This window comes from Pelodiscus sinensis, unplaced genomic scaffold (assembly GCF_049634645.1).
Source record: "Pelodiscus sinensis isolate JC-2024 unplaced genomic scaffold, ASM4963464v1 ctg94, whole genome shotgun sequence".
NCBI lineage: Eukaryota > Metazoa > Chordata > Testudines > Trionychidae > Pelodiscus > Pelodiscus sinensis.
This window is the reverse complement of record NW_027465874.1, coordinates 18,585-31,554: the sequence shown is the minus strand read 5'-3', so window position 1 is coordinate 31,554 and position 12,970 is coordinate 18,585. Positions and strand designations below refer to the sequence as shown.

The 12,970-nt window shown below is 51.6% G+C and overlaps 2 protein-coding genes across 3 annotated transcripts in view; one reads left to right on the top strand and one right to left on the bottom strand.

The window, feature by feature from the left end:
- CSAD (cysteine sulfinic acid decarboxylase) overlaps positions 1-119 on the bottom strand; it is a 32,356-nt gene extending 32,237 nt beyond the window's left edge. The window contains exon 1 of the mRNA XM_075915920.1: positions 66-119. Coding sequence (XP_075772035.1) covers positions 66-94 — 29 coding nt within the window. The 5' untranslated portion in view covers positions 95-119. The remainder of the gene's footprint in view (positions 1-65) is intronic.
- Positions 120-123: 4 nt separating this feature from the next.
- Positions 124-12,933, top strand: ZNF740 (zinc finger protein 740). 2 transcript variants are annotated; one of them, XM_075915925.1, is made up of 7 exons: positions 124-277; positions 1,438-1,808; positions 2,302-2,433; positions 2,613-2,699; positions 3,531-3,654; positions 4,668-4,786; positions 5,861-12,933. In XM_075915925.1, the coding sequence occupies exons 2-7, from the start codon at positions 1,800-1,802 to the stop codon at positions 5,948-5,950; spliced, it is 561 nt and encodes a 186-aa protein (XP_075772040.1). In that variant the 5' UTR covers positions 124-277; positions 1,438-1,799; the 3' UTR covers positions 5,951-12,933. The 2 variants fall into 2 exon arrangements, with proteins under 2 accessions (XP_075772040.1, XP_075772041.1); XM_075915926.1 differs by lacking the exons at positions 124-277; positions 1,438-1,808 and adding an exon at positions 1,820-1,962.
- The last annotated feature ends 37 nt before the right edge of the window (positions 12,934-12,970 follow it).

Below are 12,970 nucleotides of genomic sequence, written 5' to 3'. Positions count from 1 at the left end.
GGCCAGGGCGAGCCCCGCCCCATCCTCGAGGTTACCGTGGTAACGGTGCCCTCCCGCTCTCGTACCGGCACCAAGATGGCGGCGGGGCTAGCATCAGGTGCAGCCGTGCGCATGCGCCATCCCGGCCCTGGAGGAACGGAAGTGACCCCTTTGTCGGGCGCTTCCGGTTCCGGGACAGCGGCGGCCGAGAGGGCTCGGGCCGCTGTTTGTAAACTTGTCTCCCGGGGGAGGGCGCGGAGGCGACGGCTCAGCCCACAGCCCGCGGCCGCCGAGCCAGGTACGGATTCCCCAGCCGTCGGGCAGCGGGCGCCGGGGCCCGGCTTGGCCTTGCCCCCCCCCGTGCCTCGGCCTGGCGCGCATGCGCGTGCACGCTTGTGCCGGGCCTTGCACGCTCGGGGGTGCCACTTGCACTCTTGGTGTTCAGGTTACTCCCCCCCTCGTGTGCACGCTCGTGCCCCGGCCTTGCACGCTCAGACACATGCACAGGCTGCAGCGTTGCACTCTTAGGTCACGGACTTGCGCGGAGCCGCGTGCTTGCGGGTTTGCACACTTGTGCACAGCTTGAGAGTGCAACCCCGCGGGCTCTTGCACGTGAGCGTGGTGCAGAGGCTCTTGCATTTAGCTATGCTCCCTTCCACCAGCATGAGTGCTTGTACACACTTATCCATGCAGGCTCTGGGATGCTACACTGAGCACCTGTTGTGGTGCCTGATTCCTCAGTGTGTTTGCAGTCACGGTGATTCATGCCAGTGATGATGTTCCTGCAAGTCACTAACTTGCTCGTTCCCCTTGTGCATGTGTAGACAGGAATGGCAATCCACAGTTATGCGCCTTTCTGCTTGCTCATTCTCACTTCACTATCTCACTTCACCTCCATGCAACATCATGAAACAGACAGCTGGCAGTACACAGTTTCAGTTTTTCATGCTGCTTGTTTCTAATAAAAAGTTCAAGATCTTTTCTTCTGACTTCAAGACTCTTTATTCTGAACTGCACACTAATACTGTGGGAGAGCACCCAGGGCAGTCTTTCTGTACGTGTTGGCATTTGAGGTGTTTGAACGCAAGGTGGCTGTCATGATTCCCAGATTCTCTTCCCAGCTTTAGGCTGGAGCTTGGCCAAGAGGTCAGGGCAGATCACACTGAGAGTCAGAACTCTTGGACCCTACTTTAAGTTCTGAGTGTGTGACTTGGGGCCAATCACTTGATCTGTCTGCTGGTCTCCCCATCTGCAAAATGATGTTCACAAGGCTTAGAAAAGCTTGTAAACAGTGGAAAGAAAGAGAGAATGTGTCTCTTCTTTTCTCTGCCAATGTTAAACAATGAATTTTGCCTGGTTTCTCTTTGAATGATGGTGTTTTGACACACCAATACGTTTCTTTAGCTGTCCCTCATCAACTTGTTTACTTATACATTTTTTTTTGTTTTTTACTTGCAGGCTCAGACTAAACCAGAGGAGTGTCTGAGGTGATATCGTGGCACAGAGATCAACTCACTATATTCAGAATCCACCAAGAAGCAGGACTAGGGTTGGGATGACTCATCTGTAAAAGCAGTGCAGTCATTTACCTTCCAGTGCTCTCGACAATTCTGGGGGAAGACGCCTTTAGAACGCCACATTCAGTTCCAATTCCCAGCTCTCAGAATCCAGAAAGATGTCAGCAAAGTGGAGGGTACTGGACAAGACCAGCAAAAAATGATTAACTGAAAAAAAATCTTTCTAATCGTAAAATTCTTTCCTGGGAGAGAATTAAGGCTAAAGAATTGTTACAATCCGTTTGTTGAGGACAGACAGACAAGATGGCTCAGGTAATGAGCCCCAATTTACCCATCTGTAACAGGGATGCAACGTCACAGGGAGGTGACTGTCAAGTTGAATGGGCTGCAGAGCCCTTGGTGACCCACAGTGACAGTGGGTAGAAGTTGATGCTTAATTCAAACAATGTAATTCTGATCAAACAAGGTAACGGTTGAATTAAACAGGCAGCTAAGCACATGCAGCCAACATGGTTGCACACACAGCACCACAAAACTTGAACACTTTCTCCCAAAGCACTGCTCTTTAAGCTCAAGGGATCTCACCTTTTAGCTACCAGTTTTAAATTATAGCTCCTCTTTGGAGACCTCCAGCCACCAGAGGGTGGTGTAGTTGCACATTTGGCTGGCTATGTGTGCTTCATTCTGTTAGAGGGCACCGGCATGTTTGGGCAGTGGCTGGTTTAGCTGCTGGCTGGCTGGCTGGCTGGCTGGCTAAGCTCAGCTCAACCCTGCATCTTTCATGGTGGTTTATCTCATCTCCTAGGCAAGTCTCCTGGCCTGTGAGGGCCTCTCTGGGGTGTGCCTCGTGCCAACTGTTGCCAGCAAGAAGATGATGCCAAAACAGAGCTCCAAGCAGACAGAGAATGGAGAGAGAGGCACCAGCCCAAACGTGCTGGTATGGAAGGAACTATTATCTTTGCCTTGATCTCGCCCCATTACCATACCCACTATCGTTGCTGTGACTAGAAAGGAGTACCTACGTGAATTGGCTCGGGTGTCTCTAGAGAGTTCTGGGGGTAAGGGGCTCTGGAGGTGCACATGGGGAAGAATTGATCCCTGTTTTCTTTCCTTAAGGGTCACCGCCAAGAGAGTGAGAAGTCTCGCAGCCGTAAAGAGGAAGAGCCGGCAGAAGCATCGCAACCAAAAAAGACTATTAAAAAGGCAGGTAATCGTCCATGTTGTGCTCAGGAAGGAGCAGGGCAGATGGGGCTGCCTTGTGAAGTCTTGCCGTGCCCATGACCAGCCTTTCCTCCTGAGGGAGCTGTTGGTATTGCTGCCTCTTTCTCAGACAGTGGGGCATTTCAGGTGTTTGATTCCAAGCAGGCATCTGGCCCCTAGTGATTGCACTGTTCGGCCTTGAGGGCCCAGCACCTTGCAGCTGAGAAATTGATTCATAGGTTCCAAGAGTGACAGTGGAGGAAAGATGGTGAGGGGGGAACACGATACCCTAAATCAAAATAAGGAGACACACCTTGTGGTGGAGATTAGCTCTCCCTGCAATGCTGAGCTCATCTCACCTGCAAGAAGGATCGTAGCTAAAATGGGAGGGATAGTCTTATGAGTAAAGCAATGGGACTTGGAATCAGAACTCCTGAATTCTGTCCATGGGCCTCCCACTGGCTTGCTGCCCTTGCTGTGTCTTCATCTGCCTTCTTAAAAATGGAGGATGATACTAACCTTCCTTTTAGGAAGCTTGGGAGGCTCAGCTATTTATATTGTAGTTTCGTTAATACCACTTATCTCATATGTAGCACTTTTCAAAGTGCTTCACAATCTGTAATGCAGTGGCCAGGGGTCTGGGCATTTTGTTGTGCTGGGTGCTGTCCAGACACATGACAGAAATGGTCCCTTCCCTGAAGAGTTCACTAGAGGTCACCAGATGGGTGGGGGAAGAGGGGGTGAATAGCTTGGCAGCACCTGACCATGGAGCAGTTTTAAGTGCTTGCTGTGCCATGCTCTGGATGGGTGAGGGTCGGTCTGTCTGCTTTTCAGGTAATGGTGATCGAACAGAACGGCTCCTTCCAGCTGAGAATCCCCAAGAACTTTATTTGTGAGCACTGCTACGGAGCCTTTCGCAGCAGCTACCATCTCAAGAGACATATCCTCATCCACACCGGTAAAGAGTCAGGAGGGCGAGGGCCTTGCTCGGCCGATGGCTGCCGTGGGTCTTCTCGGTCAGAAACAGAGCAGGGAGTGAAGTATCGTGAGGCTGATCCAGCGGGGCCTGTAACTGGAGCTGTGCTCCAATGAGGCCGGGGTTCTCCTCATCAAACAGCCCAGCTCCTTCAGCAGAAAGCTTGCAAGAGGGTGTGAGGGCCCTAGCTAGGTTTAATTCAGAAAGTCTTGCTGCCGGGGGGTGAGGGCTGTGGTGCAGTGTGTGAATGCTCCCTGCAGAGGCGGTAAGCTAATGGCATTGTGTTCTAGCTCCTGCCATGGATCTGACCAGGAGGAGCCGCTGCTGCCCTCTGCTGCTCTTTGTTGAATGCCTGGATAACGATGGCAGAAGAGGCCAGCTCTTCTGTCCCTCTCTTTGCTTTTCTGCCACTTCACCCGAACAGCCCAGCTCGCAGAGAGAGCTGTGAGTTGTAGCATAGAGCAGGGCTGTAACAGCAGAGAAGAGAGGGTGACCAAACAGGCTATGCAGAGAGGACGATGTGCAGGGTTACAGACTAAATTAGACCCATCCCTGCCCTGGTGAGTTTTCCAGGGAAGCTCAAATGTGGCACAGTGCCAGAGTGGGCACTGATATGGGCACTTAGGGGAGGAGAAGGACCAGGTTCAGATGGCACTGTTTGATCAGTTAATGCAGACCAGCCTGGTGAATGGTCTTTCCACCTGGGGGCAGTGGCTTTGCAAGTGGGTTAAGAGGCTGCCTACATGTTGGGGGCAGCACAGGATGGCACAAGACAAGGAGATGAGAAGAGTTTCACGGTGGCGTCATTGGTAGGGCAAGTGGGGACGCAGCAGGAGAAGAGGGCAGATGTGCAAGCAGGCAGAGGAGCATAGGGGTCTGAGGCACGGCTGGGTTGGGCAGGCAAGTGGGGATTTGGAGCTAGGTGGTGGCTAGAGTGGGTGGTGCCAGGGAGCAGTACAAGACTCCCTTTCACAGACCCTTCTGCTCCTCCCCAGGTGAGAAGCCATTTGAGTGTGATGTGTGTGACATGCGCTTCATCCAGAAGTACCACCTGGAGCGTCACAAACGCGTGCATAGTGGTGAAAAGCCCTACCAGTGCGAGCGCTGCATGCAGGTAACCCCCGACTCCAGCCAGGCACGCCACCTGTCACTTTGCTGCAGACACTCCCCCATCCGTGGTCTGTGAGGGTAGCCCCCCCTTCCTGTGACCTAGCATCAGCCGGCGCCCTGTGCCTGGAAGGGCCTGGTCTCGCCCTGCCCCAGGCGTAGTGGCTTCCTGGAGCAGGACAGCAGGATTATACCAGGGAGCTAGCACGTGCCGATCTGTGCATGCACAGCGAGGGAAGCTGCTTCCTCCCTGTAGGAACTGCTATCCCCCTACAAACAGTCTGGTGAAGGGCAATCTGGGAATTCAGTCCTGGTTTGATCTAGCCCAGTCACATGTGCCTGGTGTGGTCTGTGCTTAGCAGTGCAGGTCTCTACCTGGCACACTCAGAATACTACAGAGAGATGAGCAAATCCTCCCACAGACATCAGGCCTACCACAAAACAGGTTCCCCAGTCAATGGCCATCCATTGGTCCAGCTGTCTTGCAGAGTTGGTGTCTGAGCTGGGTTAGACTCCAGGCTTCCACCCAGCAGAGCAGCCAGTTGCTCAGTCACATGGCACTGCGTCTTCTCGAGAGAGACCGACTGGGTCAGCTGAGGAGTGTGGCTGGGCGCTGGGCCAGGTTCTCGGTTACAATCCGGCCTCTTGTGCCACTCAAGCCGAGGGGGGTTGGATTTTGGCTGAAAACAGCCTGTGGGAATTCCCATGACAGAAGGTAGGGCCCACCCATTGGGCATTAAAAGCTGGCACAGCTACCCAAGCAAGTGTGGGGGAGGACAGGCCATGGCTGTGCCAATCCTCTGCTGCTGAAGTGTCCCTAGTTGTGTGAGCAAGAGCATCTCTCAGACAGCTATAACGAGCTGAGTGCCCTGAATGTGGGGGAGCTGGGCCTGGCTACAGCTCCCAAGCTGAACAGACTCCAGCCCTGTCTTGCTGCCCCAGAGACTCTCCTAGCTCCAAAGATGGAGTCTGCCATTCTCATGATAGGCCCCAGCAGTACAGACTGGCCTGTAATGGGGCTTTACTTATTGGCTGGATTTGATGTTGCAGTAACAGCCTCTCTCTCCTCCATCTCTCGCAGAGCTTCTCCAGGACAGACCGGCTGCTGAGACACAAACGAATGTGCCAGGGCTGCCAGACCAAAACCCCTGACTCGCAGCTGCTGCTTTAGGAGCCAGGGAGACGTGTTGGAAAAGCTAGGAAGTGGACAGGATTTTCAGTTTTCTGTGTCTGGTTTTTCCTGCTCCGGCTCCCTTAGCCAAAGGAGACAGAACTGGGGACAGGGACTCTCCTAGACTCTCAGATGAGGTCCTGACACTGTAAATAAGCTGAGGATGATCTGGAATCTCTACCCAACCAGCAGACGCCACAGGCAGCTGTGTATAAACCTTCTCTTCCCATTGGTTTGTTTTTGAAGCATCACCATTTGCCTCTCAGGAAAGGTTTCTGGGGACGACAGAGCAAAGCTAGCTCCGCTCACCTCAAACTCTTAACCCTTCCAAGCACCTGCTTGCACCGCTCACGCTCAGGGAGAGTTCAAAGGTATGAAATCTAGTGGAGTGGAAATCAACCGTGGTGTTCTTCTGGCTTTTTGCTTTTAACCCGTCTCCCCGGAAGAGAGCAGCAAAGCAGTGGATTACCAGAGGCAGTTGTGGAGGATTTTGGTTCGGCGTAAAATGCAGGAACTCATCTCAGCTGGGAGCTTGACAATGAGGTCTGCGAAGCTTTTGTTTCTAGAGTGTCTGGTTTTGTAACCGAGTTTCCTCCTGCTCTTTCCAGTGGGGATGTCGGAGGGGGAGGGAAGGCGGGGGAGTGTAGCAGTTGCAGGGACGCAGTTGAAACTCTTGTGACGGCCTGTGTGATCAGTGTCGTGCGGAGCTGTGTTGCTTGGGTGGCTGCCGCACATGTGGCCGAGGCAAACCCTCATGGCATTGTCTGAGCGTGTCTTAGTAACATCCGAACCCTGGGTGACGGGCACGGCTTGGGAGTATGAAACCCATGGCTGTGGGGAAGCTGCTTGGCCTCCTTCCTTGGCCCAGGGTATGTGAGGATGCTTGGGGTGATCACTTATCACATGTCACTGTTCCCCGGGGGGGCCTTTGGAATTCAGATCCTTGTCTGCTTGCAGCAGCCTGTACTCTGGCTTTCTCAGAAAGGCTCTTGCCTCACATGCTGCAGGGATTGGGTCTCACTCAGAAAGGATTTCAGGTGCTTTGTAATTTGGGATAAGCCCCACCCTTTTGAGTTTGAGCCTGAGGACTAGCCAGGAATGGATCTTTGCCGTGTCTCTTATGGAGTTGGAGGGAATGCAATCCACTCTCGGATTTCACTGCCATTACATTGATGCTCTGTCCACTGAGAGAATGTGGGGGGGACACCGTGTAAGTAAACTGGTAGCTTCCCCCACCGCAACTCTCCAGGGGCCCAGGAGCAGCCGCGCAGCTCAGAGGGAGCTAGAACAGCTGAAGGGAACTGTAGGGAAAGGCAGTTACACTTTCTCCTGCTGAGGAAACAAACAGTGGACAGGAAGGAGGAGAAGACTCCCCGGCCACTCTCTGGAGCCCTGATTGTTGCAGGACAGGAGAACAAACCCCATTACCAAAGCATCAGCGCTGCCCCCCCCAACCCTCCTCCCAGTTCCCAACGCATGTTTGTGCCCTGAAAACTCTGATCTGTAGCTGATGCAAACTGAGTCAGGCCTGTCCCCGATGTTATCAGTAAGGGAGAGGCTGTGTGTGTCTGCGTTGGGTCCCATTCCCCCTGTAGTGACAGCCGTATTGGATACTCCCCACTCAGCATTCTGCATTGAGAGCCCCACCCATATGTCCCTGTATGCGTAGCCCAAGTCTCAATAAGCATGGTCTGTGTGCACAGCAGCTGGCGTCGCTGCAGCCCCAGCATGCGACTCGGTGCCCTAGTAATTGTTCTGGGGGAAGGAGAAAACAGGCGTGAGGGAAGGTTACACAGCACAGCAAGAATCACCAATCAGCTTTTTGAGCATCAGTGTCACTGGAGCAAAACGCCCCTGGGAAACAACCCAAGAGTTCTTCAAAATGTCGGTGGCTCTGTCACTTCTAAGTTCACATCCCTGTGTTGAGCCAGTGATGTGCCGAAATAAAATCTTTTTGTAGAAGCTTCTCCTAGCATCAGATCAAACCTCCAGGGAACGTAGGTGCTGCCTAAGTTTCTGCCCCCACCCCACGAGTAAGGCAATGGACTAGAAGTCAGAAGGGTGTGGGTTCTAGTCCCTTTTCTTTCCCCCACTGGCCCTGGGCAAAGTACTGCTAGGCCAGCAGGAATGCTGCTAAAGGTAGCAAGCTGACTTGTCTCTTCACCTTGCTGTTGCGTTCCTTTGGGTCTCCAGGTCCCTTCAGCCTCCTTCCCCCACAGCTACTTCCCATCCTCATCTCCCACCCCCAAAAGAGATAGGAATGGGTTTCTAATCTTGGATGTATTTTTTTCCTTCTGCCCCACATTTATCAGACACACATTCTGCCAGGGGAGATTTGCAGTGCTCCCTGCTGCCCAATCCCTGTCTCTCAAAGATGGGACTGAAAGCCAATTTACAAAGAGAATGGAGTTTGCTGTAGGGATGTAAGCGACAAGTCGACTATCCAGTAAGCATAAGCTTATCAGAGAGTCAAGTAGTGACTCAACTAGTCACTTCCCCCCTTACTGCCTCTATCAGAGGCAGCAAGGTGGGGCGAGAAGGAGCCAGTGCCGGAGGAGCCGGTTTAAAAGCTGGTTCCCCCCGCCCCCAGTACCATCTCTGCGGGGGGCAGGGGAGACAGAGGTGTAGTGGAGGACTGGGCAAGAGCCAGAAATTAGCTAATGCCCAGTCCCAGACACCACGCATCTGGTTTTTAATCTCATTAAGAGCCTGCCAGCTAACCCCACTGTGCTCCACAGTTCCCCCGCTTATCGACTAATCCGCTAGTCAGTGGAAATTCCATCGACTAGTTGATTAAATGCAATTTAACATCCCTAGTTCTGTGTCCCGGCCCCCAACACAGAGCACCCTGGCTTGGCCTGAGGCTTGCTTGGTTGGGTCTCTGGTAAATCTCAGCAGCAGCGTGCTCTGCACACCCGCGTGCGCAATGCACCAGTATGGACACTGTACTTGAGGGTGCCCTTGGTCCAGCTCTCCCCCGTGGAGTACAGCAGCTTCATGCTTGATTGCAGTGTGGAACCTGAGTCACTGTCCCAGGTGCCAAACACTGCTCTTCGCACTGAGCCCCTCTGGAGCCGAGAGTGTAGACACCTGGAAGAATTGGGACAGTAGATTTGGTGCTTGAACATCGCAATGGTCCAATTTCCTGCTTGCATCCAGCATCCTTTGTTGTCGTCAAGAGTTGGATTCTCTGCATCTTGGCCTGCCCATGTGGTCAGACAAAGGCAGGCTCTGCTTGTAACCACACAGGATGGAAGATGGGCTCTTTCTGCCCAGGCCATAGATCAGTTAGGGTTGCCAGGTGTCCAGTAAAGGCACAGTTACTCTTTTCTTTTTTAATGAGCCGGCGGTGGGGGGTGTTTCTCAACAAGTTTGGTCTTTTTTTTTTTTTTTTTTTTTTTTTTTTCCCTCAACCAATTTTTTTCCCACCATGTTTGGTATTTTTTGCGAAAGTATCTGGCAGCTTTAAGACCAGTCCACTTGCAGAGTTGCTCACAACGTGATCAAGGCCAAGCTGCCTCTTTGAGACCATTTCCGAATGGTTCATTTTCGGTGCCAGTTGCGTGATTCTCTGCCAGGCCTCTGCAGCCTGTACTTGAGATTGCTGCTTTTCAGTCTTTCTCTGCAAGAGAGACGACGGCCTGTCGCACGTTGAGCTTCTGCGTGTTGGCTGGAACCAGAGCATAAGCTGTTTTCTCCAGCTGGCTCCGGAGAGTGCTGTTAGGCTGTAGCAGTCTCCCCAAGGAAGCGTCCGTCACTTCAAATCAGACGAGGCAAAATGCCTGCTGAGGAGCAGTGGGGCGGGGAGTGTGGCTGGCTGGGAGCGCCATGTTGCCAGCAGCCAGCGTGGCATATAGGGAAGGACAAGTTCAGCTGGCTCGTGGCCCAAGCTGACCTGGACAGGAGTTAGTGGCTGTTTGAACCGAGCTGTGCCTTGCAATCTGGCTGAGGCGTGTAAGGTCGAGGGACTGTTGAATGGAAGAGCTTCCAGGCCAGCCATTGATGATTACTGTTCTGTCTGGCCGTCAGGTCAGAGCTGATTGAGAAGGAAAGACAAGTCACTCTTGCATGGGTCTTTCTCTTTCACCAACGCTGGAATTTAAAGGAGCTCTCTGCTTTTCCTGTCCCACTGCGAGGCTACGACTCTTTGCAGCCTTTTACCCTCTTCATTTGGTAAAAGAAGGTTCCCTGCCTCCTGTGGCCCAATGGAAATCGTTAGACACACTGAGCTGTGCCTAGTACCGTATCGCATTAAAATATCTGCCTCACTGATCAGCACCTCCACTGTGGGAGGGTTTGCATGTCACCTTCAGAAATCAGGGCTTTTGAAAAGATCCCGCATCGACTGTGTCTGTCGAACTCCTGGCTTGATCTCTCCAGTCGGCAATGAGTTGGTTTCCTGGGTGGGGTCAGGAAGTGGCACCTCTTTTAATGTGAAGTATCCCTCTGCCGAAAGCCACCAGAAAAGCCTTTAATCCTAGAATTAAGATTCTTTTCTGAACAAGAATAATCTGCAGGTCAGACCTGGCTTCTTGGGCTAAAATGGGACGTCCTGTTGCGTATTGGATGTCATAATGTATTCTCCTGTCCTCACCCAGTGAATAAGGCAATGGACTGAAGGTCAGAAGGTGATGGGTTCTGATCCCAGTTCTGGCACCGACTTTGGGCAAAGTACCGCTCAGTGTCCGTGTTCTCTGTGTGCTCATTGTACTGACTCACTATTGAAGTGTGAAGTCTGACGTCTGACTGTTGGAACACGAATTTTCTGTGTACAGCTGCCCATGGAAGCTCATTGTGGGGGTTGTCTGTGACAGCATCAAGGGTTGCAATCTAGCAGTACATCTGCCCAGCACAAGGGGGCAGTACGAGTTATCCCATATTGTTGCTGAGCAAACAGTTAGTTCAGTTAAACCAGATCCTCATTTGGAGAACAAACTTAACTCACCCTTGGTTCTGAATTTTCATGGAAATCTTTGGTCTGGGGCTGAGATCCTAAATTGGGGGAACTGTTGGGTGGGAACCTTGTTTCTCAACCCTTCTTAAGGATTGAAGCTGCCTGTGTTCAGTGCAGCAGAGCTGGATGCACTGCAGCTGGGGGGAGGGTTCTCAAAAGCTGATTTTTAACCTGATGTGAGAAGCTACTGCAGAGCTGCTGGTATCACTGTCCTTTTCCTCAAGTAGCTGATGCATGCACATGGTGTGCTGTCAGGAAGGTTCATTTGTCTCGCTGACATTGCAGGTTGCCGGTGCAGCAGAGAAGCTGCAGCTTTTTTAAAGCCTGAGGTCAAATTGTTTGCTGTGGGGGCTGCCTTTTTCTAAACCATATCCGCAGAGGTATTTTGAGTCCCAGGACAAAATGTGAGTCTGGGGCTGAGAGGCTCACTGGATTCACATACAGCTTGTGTCCTGCAAAGCCCTCAGCTGATGCATGGAAAAAGCGTTCAGTTTTAGAGCTATAAAATAGTGACTTACAATGATTTGGACACGATTTGTTTTTTTACTTTTAACTGTTCTTAAAAATAATCTGTCATGACATTCCAAAGTGAATCAAGATAAATCAAGACCACTTGAATTCTGAGTAAGAGCATCCACATGGGTTTAATGCAGTTTATCTAGTTCACTAGAAATGCACACCTTTAATTAATTAGGATTAATTTTCCTGAGTGCCCCCTTATAGACAAGCCCTTAAAAGCTATGCCCAGGGATAAAGAGTAGTATCATTAGAGATGTTTTATAACTCTTACGGATTTAGATGTTTCTTCCTAACTGGTTTGCAACGGAAATAGCATGAGAAAGGTGGGGGCAGTGACACTGACGAGGAACACAAGTGAAACTGACTAGAATCAAGTTTCCCTGTCTGAGGTGGGTGCAAAAGGGCAGTCAGGCTAGCACCACGGGTATTCCAAAATAAATCAACTGAAATTTTTTGTCAGTTCTAATAACACACATGAGGCACGGAAGTTTAAAATTGGCTTGACTGTAGCAAAGAGGCGTGTGAACGCTGCGTCTGTGCTGAGGATAATTATACCCATGGAGTTGAAACAATTTGGGGATTCCCCTGCTTTCCAGCTAGGGTGAACTGTACTCTTGCAAGCCCCGTACTGTGGCAGCATAGTACAGCAATGTGACTGTCCCCAGTCCCTCCATGGCTGGAAAGTCAGTGAATTGCAGAGCCATGGGGATCAGGCTGGCTGGCTCTCTGCAATGGAGTGCAAATGGGCACTTCCCCTCGTGACCCATGGAAAGCTTGTTCCCTGTGGCATCTGTAGCTACACGAGCCCCTGTCTAGTGGCAGGCTGTGGGTGGGGGGGCATGTGTCTGACTGGGGCCCTGCTCTGGAGTGTGCCTGTGTGACAAGCTCACTAGACTCTGGTCTCATTTGTGTTCATCTGTCTTCTCAAGTGAGACCTGTATGTGGACCAGCCCAGAGAAGAGGCTAGTTGAAGAACAATATTCATTTTCCCATCTCCAGCCAGCATGGTTTCCTTCCCTACTTCAGAAGCATTAAAAATCACCCAGACATCAAACCACATGCTCTGCTGCAGTGAGGGGTGTTTCCTGGCATGAGCAGGGATTGGAAACCATGAGAGATTCCCCCACACACATGCATGCAGCCCCGGCCTGCCCTTCAGTCAGGGAGTGTGTGAACAGGAGGGGACGGCTGCCCTGATGCCCTTCGTAGGCAGAGCGAATGGTGCCGCGCTAGCCATGCTGTTGCGTGACACCAGTCTCTGAAGGCAGGCAGGATGTCCCCCCCCCCGTAGTCCCAGAACTACTGTTTTGACAGATGGACCAAGAACTCTCCTGTGTTAATGAATCTGAGCTGAGTGATATCTGGAAAGTCCCATGGCTTACTTATTTGTCTTTTTTTAAATATACTTATTTTGCAAGGGGGCGGGAGGGCGTGTGTTACTGAGGAAATAAATGAGAATCACTTTTAAGCTGTAGTTTTTATAAGATGTTATAAACTTGTATCTTTTTACCATTAGTGTGATGTCTGTTCCTTTGTGACCTATTTAG